Source organism: Anomaloglossus baeobatrachus, chromosome 1 (genome assembly GCF_048569485.1).
Source record: "Anomaloglossus baeobatrachus isolate aAnoBae1 chromosome 1, aAnoBae1.hap1, whole genome shotgun sequence".
Lineage (NCBI taxonomy): Eukaryota > Metazoa > Chordata > Amphibia > Anura > Aromobatidae > Anomaloglossus > Anomaloglossus baeobatrachus.
The window spans coordinates 926,300,704-926,327,625 of record NC_134353.1 but is presented as its reverse complement, the minus strand read 5'-3'; the positions used below and the strand labels follow the sequence as shown (position 1 = coordinate 926,327,625).

General features: G+C 47.9%; 1 protein-coding gene across 2 annotated transcripts in view; it reads right to left on the bottom strand.

Moving 5' to 3' along the window:
- The window catches only part of WDR7 (WD repeat domain 7), a 539,004-nt gene that overhangs the window by 412,762 nt on the left and 99,320 nt on the right, over window positions 1-26,922 (bottom strand). For both annotated transcript variants that reach the window (XM_075328136.1, XM_075328145.1), the window contains exons 13-14: window positions 20,375-20,570; window positions 3,537-3,751 (exon numbers count right to left, since the gene is read on the bottom strand). In XM_075328136.1, coding sequence (XP_075184251.1) covers window positions 3,537-3,751; window positions 20,375-20,570 — 411 coding nt within the window. The remainder of the gene's footprint in view (window positions 1-3,536; window positions 3,752-20,374; window positions 20,571-26,922) is intronic.

Below are 26,922 nucleotides of genomic sequence, written 5' to 3'. Positions count from 1 at the left end.
TCGCATTGTACAAGCAGATTTAAGCCAAATAAAACACAACACCGATCTGCGAAACAATGGCGCATGGTGTGTAGGGATCCGAAACGCGTCGCCTGTCACTCTTCTCCACTCTTTGCGAGATGCCGCAGCTTCTTCACGAGATCGTGCTAATGATGCCATCAGCATCCATTTTTCATAAAGTGATTATCTCCTTGGCAGATTCGTCTTCTTAAGCTTTCTCTCCTCTTTAATTGATTTCCTCACTGAGCGGAGCTGCAGTTACTGCGGTGTGAGGTGCAGGTCAGGCGGGATCGGGGTACATGAGATCTCCTGCTAATCCCTAATACGGTAATTAGTGGCACTATTGTAGATTATTTAATTTTCTTTAACCAAGTGAGACGCGGCATAGTGCCTACATGAGTTGTCGGAATTTAAGAGGAATTATACTTTCAAAAACTTCACATAAATCAATAGTATAAGCCAGTATAAGAAACTTTCTAATATATCTTATCAGTGAAATCTGCTTCCTTCTCCACTTATGAGCCACTTCTCCTCCTGCTGTAACGCTAGGTAGTACCAAGTGAACGGCGAAAGGGAAGGGAAACCCAGTGTCTAGGGAAAGGGAAGACTATGACCCCTTACTAAACCTACTGTTGGTCCCTGGAGTCCCTCATCACCCTAGATAGGTTCCACACCTATGCGCCGTGCCGGATACCTGACCCTAGGCATCCCTAGAGCTGGATCCTAAATAGAGAACGGATTACTAATTCAAAGGGTTTGGTCTGTTTTTTTTAAACTTTAGCAGGAGGAAGGGGCTGCCACGTTAGGTATGAGGAATTACCAAGCGAACAGTTAAAGGGAAGGGAAACCTTGAGTCTCAGTAAGGGGGTGATGGTGACCCCTGACCAAACCTACTGCTGGTCCCTGACTGCCCTAGAAAGGTTCCTCACCTATGAGCGGAGCCAGATACCTGACCCTAGGTATCCCTAAGATAGGTTCCTCATCTATGTGCCGAGCCAGATACCTGACCCTAGGTATCCCTAGTGCTGGATTCTAAATAGGGAACGGATGGGATGAGCTCTACGTCAACCCCACTAACCACTATAGAAGACACAATGGGGACACACGGGGGAAAAGCATGAACTACTTATCCACAGATGGCTAAGGTAGAAGTTCAGCAAAATTTCAGCAACAATACCACAGGGGAGCACAAGCCACCTGCTTGCAACCAGCGCTAGAATGAATTGAATAATATCACAAGCACCAGTCCAGGGAATATGGGAATTTTTAAGCACATGGAGAATACTGATAATCAGCAGCTGGAAGGAAGGAGAGCTCTGCTGGGTCCTAAAGGGGAAGGGATGAAAACCCAGCAGAAAAGTTACCTATTTACCTATTACAATGAATACTAACAGCAGAAACAATAGAAAGTCATGGAGCATTTTGCACAGCCAAACGCTGTGACCTTCTATTGCCAGAAAATACATGACTGTCTATCACCCGTGACACCTGCACTCTATAAAAAGAACAAAACAAATAGCTAAACTTCAACATGCTCAAGACCAGACAGACTGGCAGCTCACTGTGGTATGAAGAATGAAGAAGGAATGAAAACTAAAGAGCAGAGTGAGAGAACAAGCAGAGGGAGACCCAGGAAGATCACGCTGAGCTCTCTAACAAGTCTCTTCCCTCACCCCAGAGCTGGATTCACTGATCAGTACTGATGTATCATTTCCTTCCTGCTGCTGCTGCCGATTCGGTTTGTGCCCTAACAAAAGAATGAAGAGCAGGAATCCATCCCTGTGTATTGTGCAGAGTGTGAGAAACATCATTCTGAATCCTCCAGAACATGTATATGTATGATTTAAAGGGATTGTCCCAAAATCAATACATCACTAGACAGGCGATAAATGCATCATACCTCGCCCCTGAGCTGGATTCACATACACACTGATCAGTACTGATGTATCATTTCCTTCATTCCACTCACCATTGCATCCCTACGACTGATGAGAACAGAGATTCTGTGACCCTCCATTTGAATGGACCTGACAGAGCATAGTCCTCCACTATCCATGTCGCCCCATATCTTGAGATATTATACCCCCTAATTTTATGACTGCTGGGGGACAGGGGGCAGAGGTAAGTCCACCAGGGATCAGATATTTATTACCTATCCTATGTACAGTAAACCCTGGACAAGATCATATCCAGATATGTAGTACTAATAGCAAGTACCTCCAATTAGAATTAGTATAGTTCTCCTGATTAGCCATGTCTCTTACCTCATGTGCAGGGTATTGCAGCAGCTTAGGCATCCATGCTTATGGCCACAAGCAACTAGCTCTGTATGAGTGGTCGTAACCATAGATACCTACTGCACTTATATAGTGACAGTTAGTTGCTTGGGGTCATAACCATAGATACCTAAGCTGCTGCAATGCCCTGCAGATGAGGTAAGAGACTAATTAGCTAATCAGAAGAACTATACTACATTTCTAATTGGAGGTATTTTCTATAATTATTACACCTACTATGTTTTGGGACAGTATCTTGGAGATGGGAATACCCCTTTAACATAAAACCTAATTTCCCCAAATTGGTCATTTACAGATGGACGGCCATATACTTGAATAGTCACTATAGGATTCAACATCCCCAAGAATCAACCATCACACTCTCCCTTTGGTTGTCTCCCATTTATCTCTATGTAGAGTAATAGTATAGGTTATTTAGGTCTCTACTTCAGCCAAAACACAAGGACCTCCCCCCATTCACAGATATCAATGGGGGTCCTTGCAGTGACCAGACAAACTGAGACCACTAAACCCAAGCATGCAGTTTCAGTGGAGCAGGTGCGTACCACTGTAGGGCTATGGTAGTATTACACTATTGCATCTATATAGGGACAAAGTGAAAGGGAATAGTCCATTTAAAGGGATTTTCCAGGATTGAAAAACTTTAGCGTGCTATCATTCGTTATAACTTATGCAGGAAAAATAAGCAGACATTATACCCAGCAGAATCATACATAATGGAAGCCAACAGGTTTTATGTTAAAGGGAATCTGTCAGCAGGTTTTTGCTCTGACAGCAGCATGACATAGGCAAAGAGATTCTGAATCCAACGATATATCACTTAGATTACTGGCTGCAGGGGTTCTGACACAATCAGAATTTATAGATTTAGCCATGTAGCAGAGCTGAGGGAGCTAACCCCGCCCACATCAGGCTCTCTATAGAGATTGTACATTGACAGTGAGGAGGCGTGCCGGACTGCCGTGCACATGACTTTGTAGTCCAAGCAATGATAAGGGTTCCGCTGCTTAAACAAATGTAGCAAATAAACAACTGAGTGGACTGTGACAAGACAGGCATCCCTGAATTCTCAGTATTAACCCTTGCAACATGCTGGTTTCAGCTTACATAGCAAAAATCTGCTGACAGATTCCCTTTAAAAGGTTGGTCAGTGATGAAATAAATTGTTTTAAGGAACGTTTATGCGCCGTAGCCGGACCGATCATAAAATAGACCCAAGTATGGAGCAGGGTCACGTACCTTGTCTGAAGCTTCAGAGGCCAGGAGGTTGGTGGCGAGGGTCTGGAGCTTGTGATGCGCTACAGTCTTTAGCGCTGCCAGGCTGCGTCGGGTCATGGCTTGCTTTAGGTTCACGGCTGAATGGCTGAGTGCGTCGACGGCGGCGGGAACAGCTTCGTCACACGCGTTGAGTATCTCCACTGCGGTGATGCCCATCACACAGCGATCCAGCGCACCTTCACAAGAGCAAACGCCAGGTCAGTGCACACATTCGGAGGTTCCTCATCACCGCCATATACACCCTGCCCCCCCAAACCAAACCCCCAACCCTTCCCTCGCTCTTTCCTTTCCCGAAAGTGGCCTAAATGCTCATATTTGCCCAAATCATTCTACTCAATTATTTTAACTCACTAACATAACGCTTGCGGCCAGTGTAGGCGCAGCGAGCAGGAATAGTGGACCCACCATACCACAAGGGGGACCTGGGATTACCAATTAGTGGGAGGGGCATGACGAAGCGCCCACCACGATGCGGACGCCAGGTACCACTTTCAGGGCAGTGACCGGAACTGCTGTGGCAGCTGACCCCCAGAGGCAGGCTGGACAAGCAGGTACGGACAGGTATGGTGGGCACGGCAGGGACATGTAGGTATGGGATGGCAGACTCAGGTATAGGTAACCGACACAGGGAAAACTGAACCTGACAACTAGCTAGACAGACAGGACACTGACTAACACTACGTGGCGCGAAGGCATCTCCTCTAATGGGAGGGTGCCGTAAATACTTATAGTGCCTCTCAGACTTAGGCTGAGAGGCATTTATGGGAAATAGCGTGCGGGCCCTTTAAGAGGAGGGTCGGTGCGCACGCACATCTTATATGCATTCCCAGAAACCCTGAGCGCCATGTACAGGCCCCAGGACGGGAAGAAGGCAGGAGAGCATATGGAAGGCTGCATGGCAGCAGGTGAGCATGGTACCCAGCAGGGGCGGTGAGTAAGTTGGCGTCTCTGCAGGGACACCGACGCTACAACTAAACTTATCTCTTATCTATCCTGCATGCTGAAGCCAGGCTCAGCTTTCTGTCCATTCTGCTCCGGTCTATCACACTTCTCTCATGCTGCACCAGTTTTCTAGAATGTGCTACCCCCCAAAAATTAGGTTAATTCCTGATATTTACAGATTTTAGACAACTTTTTAGGCATTTATATCCATTCCCCAATCTATTTCCTTTTATTCAAGCCCCTTCACAATAATTTTACCATTATTTCTCATAACCCAGCCTGTCCTTTCTGCAGTTTCTCACTCTTCCTCATGTCGGTGCATAGACAAGTGACTGTGGTTCCTGCAGTTTTAGGTCTACTAATATACTTAAAGCAGAATATGATGGACCACTTTTTTTTATGTATCCACCCTAAATAGTGAGCAGGGCTCTGAATTCTCATATATAAATAAATTAGTCATGGAATTTTAATTTATTTTTTCTGCATTGAGTGTTCTAAAACTTTGCTCCTAAATTTACAAGGGGATTTGCTCTATTCCTGTAAGAAAATTGCATGTAAGTGGTTTCTAAACCCTGATTTTTCCCAGTCTTCAGAAGCACCAATACCAGAACAAACATTGGAGTACAGATGATGGCAGTGATGGGTCAGCTCAGTCCCTGACTCCTCCTCTTAGAGCTTAATTAGTGAGATCCAGGGGCTGAGCAATCACCGCCATCATCTGTACTCCACATCAGTACCTTCTGATCTCAGTGCAGGCAAAGGCAGGAAAAAACTCCAGGAGAATCCAGGGTTTGGAAGTCCCTTATATACAATAAGAAGGGAATTTTGTTACTTACCGTAAATTCCTTTTCTTCTAGCTCTTATTGGGAGACCCAGACGATTGGGTGTATAGCACTGCCTCCGGAGGCCACACAAAGCAATTACACCAAAAAGTGTAAGGCCCCTCCCCTTCTGGCTATACACCCCCAGTGGGATTACTGGCTCACCAGTTTTAGTGCAAAAGCAAGAAGGAGGAAAGCCAATAACTGGTTTAAACAAATCATCTCCGAGTAACCTCGGAGAACTGAAAACCGTTCAACATGAACAACATGTGTACCCGCAAACAAACCAAAAATCCCGAAGGACAACAGGGCGGGTGCTGGGTCTCCCAATAAGAGCTAGAAGAAAAGGAATTTACGGTAAGTAACAAAATTCCCTTCTTCTTCAGCGCTCTATTGGGAGACCCAGACGATTGGGACGTCCAAAAGCTGTCCCTGGGTGGGTAAAGAAATACCTCATGTTAGAGCTGCAAGACAGCCCTCCCCTATGGGGAGGTAACTGCCGCCTGCAGGACTCTTCTACCTAGGCTGGCGTCCGCCGAAGCATAGGTATGCACCTGATAATGTTTGGTGAAAGTGTGCAAACTCGACCAGGTAGCTGCCTGGCACACCTGTTGAGCCGTAGCCTGGTGTCGTAATGCCCAGGATGCACCCACGGCTCTGGTAGAATGGGCCTTCAGCCCTGATGGAACCGGAAGCCCAGTAGAACGGTAGGCTTCAAGAATTGGTTCTTTGATCCATCGAGCCAGGGTGGCCTTAGAAGCCTGCGACCCTTTGCGCTGACCAGCGACAAGGACAAAGAGTGCATCCGAACGGCGCAAGGGCGCCGTGCGGGAGATGTAGATTCTGAGTGCTCTCACTAGATCTAACAAATGTAAATCTTTCTCATACCGATGAACTGCATGAGGACAAAACGAAGGCAAAGAGATATCCTGATTAAGATGAAAAGAGGATACCACCTTCGGGAGAAACTCCTGAATGGGGCGCAGCACAACCTTGTCCTGGTGGAAGACCAGGAAGGGAGCCTTGGATGATAGTGCTGCCAGCTCAGACACTCTCCGAAGAGATGTGATCGCTACCAGAAAAGCCACTTTCTGTGATAGTCTAGAAAGTGAAACCTCCCTCAGAGGCTCGAAGGGCGGCTTCTGGAGGGCAACTAGTACCCTGTTCAGATCCCATGGATCTAACGGCCGCTTGTACGGGGGTACGATATGGCAAACCCCCTGTAGGAACGTGCGCACTTTAGGAAGGCGTGCCAAACGCCTCTGAAAAAAGACGGATAGCGCCGAGACCTGACCTTTAAGGGAGCTGAGCGACAAACCTTTTTCTAACCCAGATTGCAGGAAAGAAAGAAAGGTAGGCAATGCAAATGGCCAGGGAGACACTCCCTGAGCAGAGGACCAGGATAAGAATATCCTCCACGTTCTGTGGTAGATCTTAGCGGACGTGGGCTTCCTAGCCTGTCTCATGGTGGCAACGACCCCTTGGGACAATCCTGAAGACGCTAGGATCCAGGACTCAATGGCCACACAGTCAGGTTCAGGGCCGCAGAATTCCGATGGAAAAACGGCCCTTGGGACAGTAAGTCTGGTCGGTCTGGGAGTGCCCACGGTTGGCCGACCGTGAGCTGCCACAGATCCGGATACCACGCCCTCCTCGGCCAGTCTGGGGCGACAAGTATGACGCGGCTGCAATCGGATCTGATCTTGCGTAGCACTCTGGGCAAGAGTGCCAGAGGTGGAAACACATAAGGGAGCCGGAGCTGCGACCAATCTTGCACTAGGGCGTCTGCCGCCAGTGCTCTTTGATCGCGAGACCGTGCCATGAAGGTTGGGACCTTGTTGTTGTGCCGTGACGCCATTAGGTCGACGTCCGGCACCCCCCAGCGGCGACAGATTTCCTGAAACACGTCTGGGTGAAGGGACCATTCCCCTGCGTCCATGCCCTGGCGACTGAGGAAGTCTGCTTCCCAGTTTTCTACGCCGGGGATGTGAACTGCGGATATGGTGGAGGCTGTGGCTTCCACCCACATCAGAATCCGCCGGACTTCCTGGAAGGCTTGCCGACTGCGTGTCCCCCCTTGGTGGTTGATGTATGCCACCGCTGTGGAGTTGTCCGACTGAATTCGGATCTGCCTTCCTTCCAGCCACTGCTGGAAGGCTAGTAGGGCAAGATACACTGCTCTGATTTCCAGAACATTGATCTGAAGGGTGGACTCCTGCTGAGTCCACGTACCCTGAGCCCTGTGGTGGAGAAACACTGCTCCCCACCCTGACAGACTCGCGTCTGTCGTGACCACTGCCCAGGATGGGGGCAGGAATGATCTTCCCTGTGATAATGAGGTGGGAAGAAGCCACCACTGCAGGGAGTCTTTGGCCGTCTGGGAAAGGGAGACTTTCCTGTCCAGGGATGTTGACTTCCCGTCCCATTGGCGGAGAATGTCCCATTGAAGTGGACACAGCGAACTGAAGATGGTCGTCTCCTATCACGAAGCGTAGAAAGCGTTGGTGCTCTGTAGCAATCGGCACGTGGAGATAAGCATCTTTGATGTCTATTGATGCTATGAAATCTCCTTGAGACATTGAGGCAATGACTGAGCGGAGGGATTCCATCCGGAACCGCCTGGCGTTCACATGCTTGTTGAGCAGTTTTAGGTCCAGAACAGGACAGAAGGAGCCGTCCTTTTTTGGAACCACAAAGAGATTGGAGTAAAATCCTCGCCCCCGTTCCTGAGGGGGGACAGGGATCACGACTCCTTCTGCTCTTAGAGAGTCCACCGCCTGCAGCAGGGCATTTGCTCGGTTGGGGTGTGGGGAGGTTCTGAAGAACCGAAGTGGAGGTCGAGAACTGAACTCGATTCTGTACCCGCGAGACAAAATGTCTGTTACCCACCGGTCCTTGACCTGTGACAGCCAAATGTCGCAAAAGCGGGAGAGCCTGCCACCGACCGAGGATGCGGAGGGAGGAGGCCGAAAGTCATGAGGTAGCCGCTTTGGAAGCGGTTCCTCCATTTGCTTTCCTGGGGCGTGAGTGAGCCCGCCAGGAATCTGAGCTCCCTTGTTCCTTCTGAGTCCTTTTGGACGAGGAGAATTGGGCCTTGCCCGAGCCTCGAAAGGACCGAAACCTCGACTGCCACCTTTTCTGTTGAGGTTTACTTGCTCTGGGCTGTGGTAAGGAAGAGTCCTTACCCTTGGACTGTTTTATGATTTCAGCCAATGGCTCACCAAACAGTCTGTCTCTAGATAATGGCAAGCTGGTTAAGCATTTTTTGGAACCAGCATCTGCTTTCCAGTCCTTTAACCACAAGGCTCTGCGCAAAACCACAGAATTGGCGGACGCCATAGCGGTACGGCTCGTAGATTCTAAGACAGCATTGATAGCATAGGTCGCAAACGCAGACATTTGCGAAGTTAGGGACGCCACCTGCGGCACTGCTGGATGTATGATAGCATCCACCTGTGCTAAACCAGCTGAAATAGCTTGGAGTGCCCACACGGCCGCGAATGCTGGAGCAAACGACGCGCCGATAGCTTCATAGACAGATTTCAACCAAAGGTCCATCTGTCTGTCGTTGGCATCCTTAAGTGAAGCGCCATCCTCTACTGCGACTATGGATCTAGCCGCAAGCTTGGAAATTGGGGGATCCATCTTTGGACACTGGGTCCAGCGTTTGGCCACCTCAGAGGGAAAAGGATAACGGGTATCCTTAGAACGTTTAGAGAAACGCTTGTCTGGATGAGCGTCGTGTTTCTGGATCGATTCTCTGAAGTCAGAGTGGTCCAAAAAAGCACTTAATTTACGCTTGGGATACAGGAAATGGAACTTCTCCTGCTGTGCAGCTGCCTCCTCTGCAGAAGGGGCTGGGGGAGAAATATCCAACAGTCTATTAATTGCCGATATAAGGTCATTAACCATGGCGTCACCATCAGGGGCATCCAGATTGAAAGGAGCCTCAGGATTAGAATCCTGATCACCGTCCTCAGTCTCCTCACAGAGAGACTCTTCTCGCTGAGACCCTGAGCAGTGTGATGACGTTGAGGGTCTTTCCCAGCGAGCTCGCTTAGGCTGCCTGGGACTGTCATCTGAGTCAGAGACTTCAGCCTGTGATGCTTGAGACCCCCTTGAAGTACGGATTAGTTCCAACTGAGGGGGACCGGAGAGCAGAGACACAGCAGTGTCCATGGTCTGAGTAACTGGCCTGGACTGCAAGGTCTCCAGGATTTTTGACATAGTCACAGACATTTTATCAGCAAAAACTGCAAAGTCTGTCCCCGTCACCGGGGCAGGGTTCACAGGCGTCTCTGCCTGGGCTACCACCACATTAGGCTCTGGCTGACGAAGTGCCACTGGGACTGAACATTGCACACAATGTGAGTCATTGGAGCCTGCCGGTAGATCAGCCCCACATGCAGTACAAACAGTGTACACAGCCTGTGCCTTGGCACCCTTGCGTTTTGCGGATGACATGTTGCTGCCTCTCAGAGCAGTACAGGGTGTCCAGCCAAGAAGCGACCTTACAGTGCAACTATATATATATATATGGTACTAAGAAAAAAGTACACTAATATAACACTGAGGCACTAGTGGGGCCAGCACTAAAGTGCAGCTTACCGCCCGCTTAGGAGCGGGTGTGTGGTCGCCGAATCCCCTTTAGTCTGGGTCTCCCAGAGCCTGCTGTCTCTCCCCAGCCAGACCGCATGTGTAATGGCTGCCGGCGTCCTTGTGGAGAGGGGGGGCGGGCCCTGGGCGTATACAGACGAAGAGCGGGAAGCCTGCTTCCCACTGTGCCTAGTGAGAGGGCTGGAGCATGTAAATAAGCTCCAGCCCTCGGCGCTGCCAATTGAGCAGCGTCTCTCCCCTACCCTGATTGACAGGGTAGGGGCGGGAACGAAGCGGCGCTAGGCCGCAGAAGCCGGGGGCTAAAGTTAGAAGCGCCGCCGCCGTAAAAGCGCGGTCGGCGCAAAGTCCCCGGCGCACCACAAGTCGCAGCTGCGCCGCCGCTCCAGTAGCGGTCGGCGCAGTAGTTCCCAACATGTAACGTCACTCAGCAAAGCTGCAGTGACCTAACCCCAGCGCACAGCGCTACTGTCCCCGGCGCACTATAACGCTCAGCAAGCCTTGAGAGTGTCCGTGCCTGCCGGGGACACAGAGTACCTGAAAGTTGCAGGGCCTTGTCCCTGAACGGCACTCCCGCTCCAAATCCAGCAGGTTCTCTGGGTCTGTGGATGGAGCCCGGCCTCAGGGCTTGGAGGCCGGTAAGATCCCACTTCCACAGAGCCCTCCAGGGGATGTGGAAGGAAAACAGCATGTGGGCTCCAGCCTCCGTACCAGCAATAGGTACCTCAACCTTACAAGCACCACCACGGGTGAGAAGGGAGCATGCTGGGGGCCCCATATGGGCCCTCTTTTCTTCCATCCGATATAGCCAGCAGCTACTGCTGACTACAAACAGTGGAGCTATGCGTGGATGTCTGACCTCCTTCGCACAAAGCAGAAAACTGGTGAGCCAGTGATCCCACTGGGGGTGTATAGCCAGAAGGGGAGGGGCCTTACACTTTTTGGTGTAATTGCTTTGTGTGGCCTCCGGAGGCAGTGCTATACACCCAATCGTCTGGGTCTCCCAATAGAGCGCTGAAGAAAAAAAAATTAAAGATAAAATACACTAATAAAGTAATAAGCAAAGTTTCATAACTCTCCATGCTGGATACAATTAATAAAATAAAGTATTGTTGCTTTTTAAAATAATAGATTATGTAATTTACTAATACCTTTAGGATGGGGATTAAATTAATGAGTTGCATAAATTACTAACGTAAAGGGTTTTGCTTGTTTTTTTAAACTTTAGCAGCAGGAAGGGGCTGTCACATTAGGTATGAGGAAGTACCAAGTGAACGGTGAAAGGGAAGGGAAACCTTGAGTCTAGGGAAGTGGGTGATGGTAACCCCTGATCAAACTTATTGCTGGTCCCTGACTGCCCTAGATAGGTTTCATACCTAAGCCCCGAGGCGGATACCTGACCCTAGGTATCCCTAGTGCTGGGCACTAAATAGGGAACGGATGGGATGAGCTCTACGTCAACCCCAATAAACACTATAGGAGGCACATGGAGGAGAAAGGCATGAACTAGTTATCCACAGATGACTCAGGTAGAAGTTCAGCAGAGTTTTCAGAAACAATACCACAGAGGAGTACAAGCCACCTGCTTGCAACCCAGGCTTGAAGGAACTGAATAAACTGAATAATATCACCAGCACCAGTTCCAGGAAGGCAGCGGTATATAAGCACCAAGAGAATACTGATGATCAGAAGCTGGGTGGAAGGCGAGCTCCTGCTGGGTCCAAAAGAGAGAGAGATAAATCCAGCAGGAAAGCTACCTATACCAATGACTACTGACAGCAGGAACAATGTAAAGTCAGGGAGCATTCTGTGCAGCCAAACACTGTGACCGTCTATGGCCAGAAACCACATGACTGTCACACGTGATACACCCATGACAGCGTAGCCGCAATATGAAGAGTCAGACAGGCGGCCAACTATCCCTAGTGTTGGGCCCTAAATACTTAACAGGTGGGATAAGCTCTTTGTCAACTCCAGTAAACACTATAGAAGAAAGAAGGGGGAAACAGGGGAGAAAAAGCAAGAACCACTTATCCACAGATGACTCAGGCAGAAGTTCAGTAATGATACTACAGGAGTACAAGCCACCTACTTGCAACCAGAGCTAGAATGAACTGAATAATATCACCAGCACCAGTCCAAGGAAGATGGGAGTATTTAAGCACCAAGAGAGAGAAGTTCCACAAATCTGAAAGGGAAGGGAAGGGGACCCCTGTGTCTAGGGGAGGAGGAGATGGTGACCCCTGAACAAACCTACCACTGGGTCCTGGGTTCCCTCACCACCCTAGATAGGTGTGGAAGCTATGTGCAGAGCTGGATACCTAACCTTAGGTGTCCCTAGTGCTGGACCCTAAATAGGGAACGGGTGGGATGAGCCCACTAAACACTATAGAGGACACAAGGGGAAAAAGCATGAACTACTTATCCACAGATGACTCAAGCAGAAGTTGAGTAATGATACTACAGAGGAGTACAAGCCACCTGCTTGCAACCAGAGCTAGGATGAACTGAATAATATCACCAGCACCAGTCCAAGGAAGATGGGAGTATTTAAGCACCAAGGGAATACTGATTATCAGCAGCTGGGTGGAAGGCGAACTCCTGCTGGGTCCAAAAGGGGAAGAGATGAATCCAGCAGGAAAGTTACCTATACCAATGAGTACTGACAGCAGGAACAATAGAAAGTCAGGGAGCATTCTGTGCAGCCAAACACTGCGACCTTCTATTGTGACAAACTACATGACTGGGGCGTTTCTAAAAGAAACAAAGAATATATCTTTATGCTCCGAATCTTCCCTTTGCTCAAAAGCGACTGCTCTGAAAAGTTTCTACAGGATGGGAAGAGATGACGTTGCATCCACCGGTCACCCGGCCACTGATTAGCAGCAAGATAATGTGACTGTGGCTGGAACATCAAGTGAGGTGGTGGAAGAGGAGGGAAGATACCCAGGTAAGCATGTCTGAAGCATCCCTTCCCAGCCACTCGATGCACTACTCTTTTCTATCTACATGTTCTGGAATGTGTGAAAACAGGAGGACAAAGAGTATATCATGCAAAGTATTTTTTTATTAGTACTTAATAGTGTATTAATATTTTTTTATCAAATTTAATTTACAATATGAAATATTCAGACATACATATAACAAAAGGACAGTGAGCATGTAAAATTTACGGTCATAGCTGCTAGTTTGACAATGGGGAGGAGGGTAAATAAATGTCAATAAATAGGCCTCATCAAGTGCAAGTGCAAATCCCAAAAAAAGAAGAAACCTGTGAAACGTACGTTGGGCGTCTTTCTTACTGGGGGCTGGTATCGGTTTACCTTGTACATGCTTCTTTTCCCCGGGTTTTGTTATGCTTCCCATTTTCATCAAGTGCAAAAAAATGGAAAGGAATCCCAGGAAAGTACCAATATTATATAATTGGTGGGCATGTGTCAGGGAAAAAAAACAAACCTTATTAAATAGTTAGAAAAATCAGCTTTCAAAGCCCATACATTAAAGATAACAAAACCCGGAGAAAAGAGGCATATACAAGGTAAACCGATACCAGCCCCCCAGTAAGAAAGACCCCCCAACGTACGTTTCACAGGTTTCTTATTTTTTTGGGGATTTGCACTTGCACTTGATGAGGCCTATTTATGCCTCTTTTCCCCGGGTTTTGTTATCTTTAATGTATGGGCTTTGAAAGCTGATTTTTCTAACTATTTAATAAGGTTTGTTTTTTTTCCCTGACACTTGCCCACCAATTATATAATCTGGGTACTTTCCTGGGATTCCTTCCCATTTTTGGGGGGGATTTGCACTTGTACTTGATGGAAATGGGAAGGATAACAAAACCCGGGGAAAAGAGGCATGTACAAGGTAAACCGATACCACCCCCCAGTAAGAAAGATCCCCCTACGTACGTTTCACAGGTTTCTTCTTTTTTTGGGATTTGCACTTTATGAGGCCTATTTATTGACATTTATTTACCCTCCTCCCCATTGTCAAACTAGCAGCTATGACCATGAATTTTACATGCTCACTGTCCTTTTTTTATATGCCTGAATATTTCATATTGTAAATTAAATTTTATAAAAAAATATGAATACACTATTGAATAATAATAAAAAAAAAATACTTTGCATGATATACTCTTTGTCCTCCTGTTTTCATGTATTATGGAGTTGTGCATTATCCCTTAGGCCTATTTTTATAGGCGGTTTGGGATTTATTAAGATGGTGTTGTGGAGGTGGCCTGCGCTATAGCTTGTTTGTTCAAACGTAATAAGAATATCTGGGTATATAAATAATCAAAATGTAGATGTAGTTGCATAATTATCTATCTGTCTATGTAGCCATCGCATAGATCCATAATATAGTTTTAAGTTGTATAGCCATGAAGGAGTTAACCAAAGATAATGAAGCCAGAATGTGAAGCTGCAAAAGTGTTATCAGTAATGTTCACACAGAAGGAATGTACGAGAGGCAGGAAATGTGCTGTGAGAAATTGGGGAGTGAAGCACTCCCTGTTCAGCTTCAAGATTATTCATGCTTACTGTATAATTGGCATTTTTAGGGAAGACTCCAAAGGAACAAAGTGATCGAGTTCATACTGATAGGGGTGCGAGAACATGTTGTCCTGGGGCTGCTCCATCCTCTGCTGTTGGATGAAGTCAGCGAGCGCGGCGGGGACGTCCCGGTCCTCAGCACGCTGCTGTCTGTCCCTCCTGGTCCTGAGAGGTTCTGGCAGCGGTTTCTGAGCGTTGAGTTTCACAAAGATTTTAGGCAGGAACGGGGTGTTGGAGTTATCGATCTTCTACTTGAACCTGAGCTGCGGTCGGGGGATGTTCTTAGCATGAAGAAGCCGGAAAGTCTCCGCTTTGCCTTTCTTGCTGGAGTTGCTGTTCTTTGGACACCATTGCAGCTCCGTGGCACGATGTCTGCGCCCGCTGCCGACGTGCCGAGCACCATGGCGACTCCCGGGGGCAGCGCAGAGCGGCCGGCAGAGCCCATCCCCGGCTTCACGGACACCGATGCGTTTGTGAAGCACGCTCTGGGGACGGTTGTCCGGGCCACGACTTCATCCACCAGCAGAGGATGGAGCAGCCCCAGGACGACATGATCTCGCACCCCTATCAGTATAAACTCGATTACTGTATAATTGGATCTATCGAATACACGAGTTCAGTTGGTGATGCTGGCTCAAGGAGAACATGTCTCATGTATTCATTGTCTGATACATTAATATCGGCTCTGATATATATAGCTAATACGGCATAGTCTCTGGATTCCCAGTAAGAAGATACCATTAGCAGTCTTCAACCAAAATTCCTCCCTTGACAGTGTTATTGGGATTTCGCTTGTTAATGTTCTGGAATGTAAAGCGTCGTGGACTATGTAGGCGCTATATATAGAGTGGATTAAGATTAGCTGCACCTGCACAATGATCCACTTGTTATGAGGGTGGACGTTGCCTTTATGCAATCATTTCTGCTCGGAGACCATATTAGAAAAGTCAGAAAGGAGACGGAACGGGGTTATCTTCTATCCATTCGGCATCATCCAAGTCTTTATAAGACTGAGAACGTCATTGAGGAAAAAAAAAAAAAAAAATTGAAGAGCGTGGTGTCTTCGGAGCCGTCCGTGAGAAAAGCTGCGTTAGCTTTGCTGTGAACTCTTGATCCTCGCCTCCTCTGCAGTGCAGCCCGGCGCTCGCTCGGCCCCTCCACAGCGAGCAGCGGCTAAGCTCGTTTCAGAAAATCGTTGCTGTAATTGGCTCTGGATGTATCAATAGTGGAAGAGCCGCTGAGGCTTTGGGCTCTCCGGCCCCCGCTCCTTCCATCACACAGGCCCGCGGGGGGCATTACCTAATTTAATTTTGATTGCAAGACAATCTGAAGACACACATTGAAGTGTATCTGAGATCCCCTGTAGGGTCTTGATCAACCTTCAAAAGAAGCGGGACACAAGGCGGTGTGATGGCAGGAGACGCGGGTTTATTAAAAAGGAGACGTCGTACAAGTCCTCTTCATATACTGGAGATGCTGGAAGGCGGGAGAAGGAGGGCCGCGTTATGTCATGGGGGTCCATGGGTGCCTGCGTAGGTATCTGGTACCGCCGCTCAGCACCATAGCCACATGTGCCCGGTACCGCCGCTCAGCACCATTCCAACGTGTTCCCGGTACTGCCACTCAGCCCCATTCCAACGTGTTCCCGGTACCGCCACTCAGCCCCATTCCTACATGTGCCCGGTACCTCCGCTCAGCACCATTCCTACATGCGCCCGGTACCTCCGCTCAGCACCATTCCTACATGTGCCAGTACCTCCGCTGAGCACCATTCCTACATGTGCCCAGTACCTCCGCTCAGCACCATTACTACATGTGCCCGGTACCTCCGCTCAGCACCATTCCTACATGTGCACGGTACCTCCTCTCAGCACCATTCCTACATGTGCCCGGTACCTCCGTTCAGCACCATTCCTACATGTGCCCGGTACCTCCACTCAGCACCATTCCTACATGTGCCGGGTACCTCCACTCAGCACCATTCCTACATGTGCCCGGTACCTCCGCTCAGCACCATTCCTACATGTGCCGGTACCTCCGCTCAGCACCATTCCTACTTGTGGCCGGTACCTCCGCTGAGCACCATTCCTACATGTGCCCGGTACCTCCGCTCAGCACCATTCCTACATGTGCCCGGTACCTCCGCTCAGCACCATTCCTACATGTGCCCGGTACCTCCGCTCAGCACCATTCCTACATGTGCCCGGTACCTCCGCTCAGCACCATTCCTACATGTGCCCGGTACCTCCGCTCAGCACCATTCCTACATGTGCCCGGTACCTCCGCTCAGCACCATTCCTACATGTGCCCGGTACCTCCGCTCAGCACCATTCCTACATGTGCCCGGTACCTCCGCTCAGCACCATTCCCACATGTGCCCGGTACCTCCGCTCAGAACCATAGCCACATGTGCCCAGTACCTCCGCTCAGAACCATAGCCACATGTGCCCGGTACCTCCGCTCAGAACCATAGCCACATGTGCCCGGTACCGATGCTCAGCACAATTCCTACGTGTTCCCGGTACCTCCACTCAGCACCATCCCTACATGTGCCCGGTACCTCCGCTCAGCACCATCCCTACATGTGCCCGGTACCTCCGCTCAGCACCATCCCTACATGTGCCCGGTACCATCGCTCAGCACCTTTTATACATATAATAACTATAAAAAACAAGAAATCACAAACAAGCCGGACGGAAACATCCTGAAATCGCCCCCGGTATATTCTTCTGTGCAAAGCACGATACACATGAAGTGTTAATCCCCAGATGTACAGCCTTTCTGCTCCATCAATGAGGTCTTTAGTGTCATTAGCTGCAGGCATTAACTAAAGAAACAGCCTGGAGGCCATAAAAATGTAGATGACGTCTGCAGCGGCTGAGCACAGGGGGGATTTTATGCATTCAGTAATGTCCAGCAGTGGCACATACATATCGATCCATACAGGGAGACATAAGCATTCAAGCTCCGTGCAAGCAATTGATGAAGAAGATCATCATCCCAAAATAAAAACAATCAGTAACGGATCAGGGCCGCTCCGCACTGCAACGCGGTACTGTCCATTACTACTATTATATTCTACCATCCATAGATGGAATCAGGCCATGGAATAGGCCCTTTTTATTGGGGGTTTTCCCATTGGAGCCTTGGAATAGACGGCGACACAGTCCTTCTCTCACCAGGGATACATATATCATTCCATAAATTATTGTCCTAAACGGTCAGAGATATACACTGATCTGACCAAGGCGACTAAGGATGCAAAAAAAAAAAAAAAGACTCCGTGTCTGATACAGATTTTGCAGGCTTTAAAAGGGAACTTTACTGTCACCAAATTTTGCACAATCGATAGTGCAGGTGAGGATGAGCAGCTTTGTAATATATCTTATCAGGGAAATATGCTTCTTTCTCCACTTATGAGCCCTTTCCCCTCTCCCTGGAGCTCAAGACAAAATGAACCCTTAGCACAGCAGTGAGGTGTCAGGTTATATACTCTACAGAGAGAAGAAGAGATGGAAGAGAAGTGAGAGGATGAGCATCTTTGTAATCTATTTCATCACAGAAATATACTTATTTCTCCACTTATGAGCCATTTCCCCTCTCCCTGAAGCTCAAGACAAAACAAACTGTAAGCACGGCAGTGAGTTATCAAGGAATATACTCTATGGGGAGAAGAATACATGTAAGAGGGGTGAAAGGATGAGCATCTTTGTAATTTATCTCATGATAGAAATATACTTTTTCTCCACTTATGAGCTATTTCCCCTCTCCCTGAAGCTTAAGACAAAACAAACTGGCTTCACAGTGAGGTGTCAGGTTATATGCTCTATAGGGAGAAGAATAGACGGAAGGAGGGGAGTGGATGAGCATCTTTGTAATATATTTCAAGATAGAAATATGCTTCTTTCTCCACTTATGAGCCATTTCCCCTCTCCCTGAAGCTCAAAACAAAACAAACTGGCGGCACAGTGAGGCATCAGGTTATATACTATATGGGGGAAAGAATAGATGAAAGAGGGGTGAGAGGATGAGCATCTTTGTAACATATCTAATCATAGAAATATACTTATTTCTCCACTCATGAGCCATTTCCCCTCTCCCTGAAGCTCAAGACAAAACGAATTGGCTTCACAGAGAAGTATCAAGTTACACCTCCTATTACAAGCTATAACAGAGGTCTCCAACTGGTGGCCCGCGAGACGGCAACATGTGGCCCGCGAGTATCTGCCAGCTTGGTGCATTAGCACCACATCTAGCAAACAGCTGTGAACAGAAGGTTTCCAGAATTTGTGAGTATCCCCACACAGAAGAGCAGTTCTGAATAGGGATAGGGTAGGGAACCTTGGATCTTGATATACGGCCTTGGTGTGATTTCTTTGGAAAAGCTTTTGCTTTCTGCTGTCATTACACCAGTAAAGGGGGTTCTGGGTGTCACTAATGTAACTGGGTCAGGAGCTGAATGTGGGTCGAGACGCTCTCTCTGAGCTGAATGTGGCTCTCCAAGGTCATAAAGGTTGGGGACAACTGCGCTATAGGGAGAAGAGTAGATGGAAGAGGGGTGAGGAGCAGAGTGAGGAAACAGGCAGAGGAATGTGGTTCTAACAGAATAAAGCTGGAGTCACATCTACACTGCTCAGTGCTGTGGTTTGTGTTTTGCTGAAAAGAAAGGAAGGGTAGGAATCCACCATGTCTAGGTGTATGAAGAAATCAAAGCACCTTGTTTCCACCTACCAGCTCAGACAGAAGAGCGGGAATCCCTCATGTCTGTGTGTGCTGTGTATGGGAGACATCATAGCAGCTTGTTTCCACCCACCAGCTCAGAGACAGGAGAGTAGGAATCCCTCATGTCTGTGTGTGCTGTGTATGGGAGACATCATAGCAGCTTGGTTCCACCCACCAGCTCAGAGACAGAAGAGCAGGAATCCCTCATGTCTGTGTGTGCTGTGTATGGGAGACATCATAGCAGCTTGTTTCCACCCACCAGCTCAGAGACAGAAGAGCAGGAATCCCTCATGTCTGTGTGTGCTGTGTATGGGAGACATCATAGCAGCCAGTCTCCACCCACCATCTCAGACAGAAGAGCAGGAATCCCTCATGAATGTGCTGTTTATGGGAGACAACATAGCAGCTGCTACTCTCCGCCCGCCAGTTCAGAGTCAGGAGAGCAGGAATCCCTCATGTCTATGGGTGCTGAGTATGGGAGACATCATAGCAGCTTGTTTCCACCCACCAGCTCAAAATCAATTGTAAAAAAAAAAAAAATTAAAAAATACGGCCTGCAGATGGGAAAGTTGGTGAAGATACAAGTCATAGATTGGCCAGAAATAGTGTTATATCAAAGTATAGTTACCCAGGGGTGTATTTTGTAACCCCATGCTTCCCTAAACACTATGTCTTGAAGTCATATATGACGATGTGGCTGCTGTCATTATATGGGTGCCATAGAGGAATATTGGACAGTTTGGGGTCCCCCGGCTTATAGAGAACATTACGGAGGTTCCTACATGTCTCAATAACTAGTTCCATCTCTCTTTCCCAGACCCCTGAATGACAGATGTGCCCCGATATCCGTTTCGCGCCCCGGTGTGCTATATACCCAGTCATGGTTGCCATTCAGACGTCAGACGCCGGCTTCTTGCAGGAGTCACACAGTTACCTTAACTAATAAAAAGCTGAATAAATTTATTAAAGGAGGTTCTCACAGCCGTATATATACTGGTGTCTTATTTTTAATCATTTTAAGGGGAAATGCTCTATTAATAAATGAATAATTGAGTAATATTGAGGCGCAGCGGCCATCACACGCCAGAGCAGCGAGCGCAGGCTGCTATTTTAATAGCGGAGTTGTACTTTGTGGATATGAACTTACCGGTATCCATCTGCCAGACGTAGACGGAGCCGTCCGAGCAGCCGACCACCAGATAGTCGTCCGATGGCCTCCACTTTATGACTTGGATGGGAAAGAGATGGCGCGAGGCCAGCATGATGCACTTTCTCTCTCGCAGACTCAGGAGGCCGACGGAGTGGTCGCTGGCCACCGAGCAGATGCAGTGCTGCACTCGGGTCTGCAACGGAAGACAAAGGAGACGTCACTCACTTTCTGGGTTATGGTATACCACCAAAGTAGAGCGATTGTTTGCAGCGGTCACGTGTGTAGATGACACTGCAACGGTGCTGGTCTTCTTTATTGCGCTATGACAAAACCGCCCACTACTACCCGTGTTTCCACTGCAACTAATTACTCGCCTCAGCTATGCGGCATTGAAGCTAGTGATGGACTGCAGCGGTTATGCGTAGTTAAGGATGGTAACACTGCAGAATCGGCTAACACTGGACCTCAGTGATGGACTGTCAAAGATGGTGACACTAGGCCTAAGCAGCGCTGCATTGATGCCAGTGATTAGCTGCAGCGGTCACGTGTAGTAAAGGTTGGTAACATTGCAGAATCGGCTGACACTAGGGCTCAGCAGTGCTGCATGGAGGCTAGTGATGGACAGCAGTGGTCACGTGTAGTTAAGGATGGTAACATTGCAGAATCAGCTAACATTGGCCTCATTGTTGCACTGCTGAGGCCCAGTAATGGGATGCAGAGGTCGTGGAGTTAAGGATGGCAACACTGCAGATTCGGCTGCCTCAGCAATGGAGCATTAAGGCCAGTGATGGGCTGCAGCAGTCATACATAGTCAATGATGGTAACACTGCAGAATCAGCTGACACTGGGCCTCAGCAGTGGAGCATTGAGGCCAATGATGGGCTGCAGCGGTCATGTTGTCAATGAGGTAACACTGCAGAATCGGAAGACACTAGGCCTCAGCAGTGCAGCATTGAGGCCAGTGATGGGCTGCAGCAGTCATGCATAGCCAAGACTGGTAACACTGCAGAATCGGCTGACAGTAGGCCTTAGCAATGCGCATGGAGGCCAGTGATGGGTTGCAGTGGTCATGCATAGCTAAGAATGGTAAAACTGCAGAATCGGCTGACAGTAGGCCTTAGCAATGCGCATGGAGGCCAGTGATGGGTTGCAGTGGTCATGTGTAGTCAATGAGGCAACACTGCACAATCGGCAGACACTAGGCCTTAGCAGTCCTGCATGGAGGCCAGTGAGGGGCTGCAGCGGTCATGCATAGCTAAAAATGAAAAACTGGCTGACACTAGGGTATTTGCACTGAGAGTGATGGACTGGAAGTCTGAAATCAAAAAAACTCTAACCCCCTCCTCACCATTTTTGATTTTTTTGCATTTCTATACTTTTCCTCCAGGTCTTCCAAGAGCCATATCTATTTTTAAGCAGCTGCAGGATATTTGCGGGCCGAGTTCTAGTTTTTATTAAAGCATCATGACATTTTGGACACTTTACTGCATTTTTTATTTCAGGGAGGTAAATTCTGGTCTTGCGATCTTTTCACTGCTTTATTGGGATTACCAAATGGGTTTCAGTGCGGTGATCCGGAATGTGTAATATTATAATTCTATTATATATAAGGTATATAGAATTTGTTTTTTATTTCTTTATGAAGCTGGCTGTTTAAAACAGCCGGCTTCTCAGGAGTACAGTGTGGGCTCAGCTGCTGAGCCTGCACCAGAAATGTATGGTCAATTTCGGGAAGGTGTTAAATGACAAACTCCTGATAGTCTGCAGCCGCCAAGAGGGGGGGGGCTTATAAATCAACCATAACTATGTAGAATTTTAAGGGGGTCTCCATTGATGCTTCTCCATCGGGAGAGGAGTTGGGCTAAGGACATCACGTCTGGGCGACCAGAAGGTGTCAGAATAGGATTTTGGTCACGCAGACACTAATCAGATGCAGCGCTCATAGGAAGGAGTCCTCTCAATCCTCGGTGTGTGCTTCGGAGTCCTCGTTATTTATGAGCTGCCGGTAGGGTAGCCCACAGCTTCTCCCTATATACAGGTATTGGAAAAGAGCTCTCAATCGGTCCTGAAATGGATTATGGGAGACTGATCCCTACACTTCATGAAGATCTAGGCAGCCAGGTATCTGATCATGTGTATGGATCTGCAATACCACTGCACAGACAACAGGGGGTCTTGTCCTGTTAACCAATTCACAACCGGGCCATTTAACCCCCCTCCCCCTCAGTTTCTGAACAAGCACATTTTCTGATTTTAATGCTCATGCGCTTTTAACGGTTCTAAAAAAAAAATCTTCTCATTTAGCCATTGGATGATTTTTGCTTCTTTTTCAGGATAAATGTGACAGATTTTTTTTATGCTTTTTTATATTTTGCAGATATCGGAGAAAATGTTAAGAAAAATAGGATATACGTATATATATTTTTCACTTTTCTTACGCCAACAAAAAACAGCTAAAAACAATTTAAACACTGTAACCCCTATAAGGTCTATTAGAAACAAACAAAACTTTGGGATGGTGGGGAAAAAGGAAGGCATTATCATAATATAATATAATATAATATATATATATATTTTTTTTAATGCCAATTTTCCCTGTAACTAGGGCTGGAATCTTCGCCCCAGTTACAGAGGAATTTCAGCCTCATACCTGCATACGCCCTGTTCCTATTCACTGGGTCCAGAGAAGGAAGCAATGTCTCAGTACTTCCTAATCAAGCACTGGTTCACTGCTGGATATGCAGAGATAAGTGAGAAAGTGAACCATGTTTATCCTTTTCTCTGGGAAGTCTGGCTGTGTCTGACATTCGGCTCTCCACCCCAAACACCTGCACAATCTCATACTGGATGCTTAAACTGCATTGACGTTTTAACATGTAATGCTAATTCTCCCTGTATTTAGGGCTGGAATCTTCGCCCCAGTTACAGGCGAATTTCAGCCTCCAGCCTACATAGCTGAGCTGACTGGGTCTCCTGGGATCTTGCAGATCCTGCTCCCTCCATACACCCTGTGATCACCTATTCACTGGGTCCGGAGACGGAAGCAATGTCAGTACTTCCTAATCTTTTTACACAAGCACTGGTTCACTGCGGTGTATGTAGAAATAACTGAGAAGGTGAGCCATGTTTTCTCTTTTTCTCTGGGAAGTCTGGCTGTGTCTGACAGTCGGCTCTCCACCCAAACACCTGCACAATCTCATGCTAGATGCTTACACTGCATTGACGTTTTAAAATGTCAGTGCAGAGTAAAGAATGGACCACCCCAATGTTTTAAGTCTAGTCCACAAATAGTAACGATACCATATGATGTCAACGTCCTCTAGCGGAGGCTGCGGGGAGTCAGCATTTGGCTTTTTAAATTATAACTAGGTGGGGGATTGGGATCTTTGCGTCAGAAAATCCTACTGTAATGCAGAAGAATGGCTGATAAAACAGAACAAAAACGTGTAATTAAAGAATGATCGTTACTTGTAATTTCTGTTGTCGATTAATTCTTGGGTTCATTAAAGTTTCCAAAGAATGTAAATTACGCCACAACTTAATGATACATAATGCATTATGTTATTGAGCGCTTGGGGAAAAAAAAAAAAATTAGCTTCTTGCTAAATATTCTCCATTGATTTAGTCCAATATTAATGAATTTAATCTTTTATATGTTGCATTATTGCTGTCATATTAATTTTCTCGCAGATGGACCTTTACAGGAACAGCGTCGTATTCTGCACCCGACGCCCATTAGTCAAGTCGGCGCGGGGCGGCCGGTGGGATGCATTACCCCTGTGACGGATGACATTTCGGGGGTTATTTATCCAGGGTTTCTCTTTATGGCCGTGAAGGATGAAAAAGAAATGTGACGGCCGAGGAAATGATTCATCTAGTGACGCACCGCAATCTATAATAACCAATTAACTAAAGCTTTTTACTTTTAATTAGATGCCATTTAGGGCAATTATTATTATTTCTTTTTTTTTTTTTTTTCTTCTTTCTTATAAGAGACAATAATTGAGATAATCAAATCGAGATGCCGCTGACTGCATTATCCCGGGCTGTGGTTTCAGTGATGGAAACCAGAAGGGACGGCGGCGGTTTGCTGCTAATTAACTGAAAGATGACAACGCAGGAGTGCGCTCCGGTCCTCAAGGAGGAGCAGGTAAGGAAGAATCACCTGTGGCTCTCCAACTATAGCTCACATCATGCCAGGCATGCTGGGACTTGTGGTTTCTTAAATAAGCGCCGCCGTTGCAGAGAACATCATCCCCGGCTTTTCAAAAAAAAAAAAAAAAAAAAAGGTAAAAGGGTGACAAAAAAAGAAAAGCAATTCTGCCATCGTTTCTTTTGGTTTCCTTGTGCAGTAAAAACTACCTGCTAACACGACTCTACAGGTCAGTATGAACATGGTTCAATTTCTCAGGTATGTCTGTATAGCCAGCAGTGAACCAGTGCTAATGTAAAAACACCTAGGTTACTTACCGGTAGCCGGTTTTTCCAGAACCCATGACAGCACCACATGAGAGAGAGGGATCCGCCCAGCGAGGACAGGAAACCATTCTGAAATAAAAGGGCGGTACCTCTCCCCTTCGTCAGTTGATTACCGAGAATTGAGAGGACCTCCAACAATCGTTAGAACTTAACTCTATCACCAACTATAAAACAAACACACGCACACCCAGAATAATGCACACTAAGGCGGGCTTTGCACATTACGACATTGCATGCCGATGCTGCGATGTCGAGTGCGATATCTTGTGATAGCTGGCGTAGCGAATATTATCGCTACGGCAGCTTCACATGCACTCACCTGCCCTGCGACCGTCGCTCTGACCGGCAAACCGCCTCCTTCCTAAGGGGGCGGGTCGTGCGGCGTCATAGCGTCGTCACACGGCAGGCGGCCAATAGAAGCGGAGGGGCGGAGATGAGCAGGATGTAAACATCCCGCCCACTTCCTTCCTTCCGTAGAGCCGCCGGCGGCAGGTAAGGAGATGTTCCTCGCTCCTGCGTCTTCATACACAGCGATCTGTGCTGCTGCAGGAACGAGGAACAACATCGCACCTGTCGCTGCACCGGCATTATGGAAATGTCGGAGACTACACCGATTATACGATAACGATGCTTTTGCGCTCATTCATCGTCTCAAAGAAGGGAATTTTGTTACTTACCGTAAATTCCTTTTCTTCTAGCTCCTATTGGGAGACCCAGACGATTGGGGTGTATAGCTACTGCCTCCGGAGGCCACACAAAGCATTACACTAAAAAGTGTAAGGCCCCTCCCCTTCTGGCTATACACCCCCAGTGGGATCACTGGCTCACCAGTTTTAGTGCAAAAGCAAGAAGGAGGAAAGCCAATAACTGGTTTAAACAAATTCACTCCGAGTAACATCGGAGAACTGAAAAACCGTTCAACATGAGCAACATGTGTACCCGAAACAACCCAAAAATCCCGAAGGACAACAGGGCGGGTGCTGGGTCTCCCAATAGGAGCTAGAAGAAAAGGAATTTACGGTAAGTAACAAAATTCCCTTCTTCTTCGTCGCTCCATTGGGAGACCCAGACGATTGGGACGTCCAAAAGCTGTCCCTGGGTGGGTAAAGAAATACCTCATGTTAGAGCTGCAAGACAGCCCTCCCCTACGAGGAGGCAACTGCCGCCTGCAGGACTCTTCTACCTAGGCTGGCGTCCGCCGAAGCATAGGTATGCACCTGATAATGTTTGGTGAAAGTGTGCAGACTCGACCAGGTAGCTGCCTGGCACACCTGTTGAGCCGTAGCCTGGTGTCGTAATGCCCAGGATGCACCCACGGCTCTGGTAGAATGGGCCTTCAGCCCTGAAGGAACCGGAAGCCCAGCAGAATGGTAGGCTTCAAGAATTGGTTCTTTGATCCATCGAGCCAGGGTGGCCTTAGAAGCCTGCGACCCTTTGCGCTGACCAGCGACAAGGACAAAGAGTGCATCCGAACGGCGCAAGGGCGCCGTGCGGGAAATGTAGATTCTGAGTGCTCTCACCAGATCTAACCAATGTAAATCCTTCTCATACCGATGAACTGCATGAGGACAAAACGAAGGCAAGGAGATATCCTGATTAAGATGAAAAGAGGATACCACCTTCGGGAGAAACTCCTGAATGGGGCGCAGCACTACCTTGTCCTGGTGGAAGACCAGGAAGGGAGTCTTGGATGACAGCGCTGCCAGCTCAGACACTCTCCGAAGAGATGTGACCGCTACCAGAAAAGCCACGTTCTGGGATAGTCTAGAAAGTGAAAACCTCCCTCAGAGGCTCGAAGGGCGGCTTCTGGAGGGCAACTAGTACCCTGTTCAGATCCCATGGATCTAACGGCCACTTGCACGGGGGAACGATATGGCAAACCCCCTGTAGGAACGTGCGCACCATAGGAAGGCGTGCCAAACGCCTCTGAAAAAAGACGGATAGCGCCGATACCTAACCTTTAAGGGAGCCGAGCGCCAAACCTTTTTCTAACCCAGATAGCAGGAAAGAAAGAAAGGTAGGCAATGCAAATGGCCAGGGAGACACTCCCTGAGCAGAGCACCAGG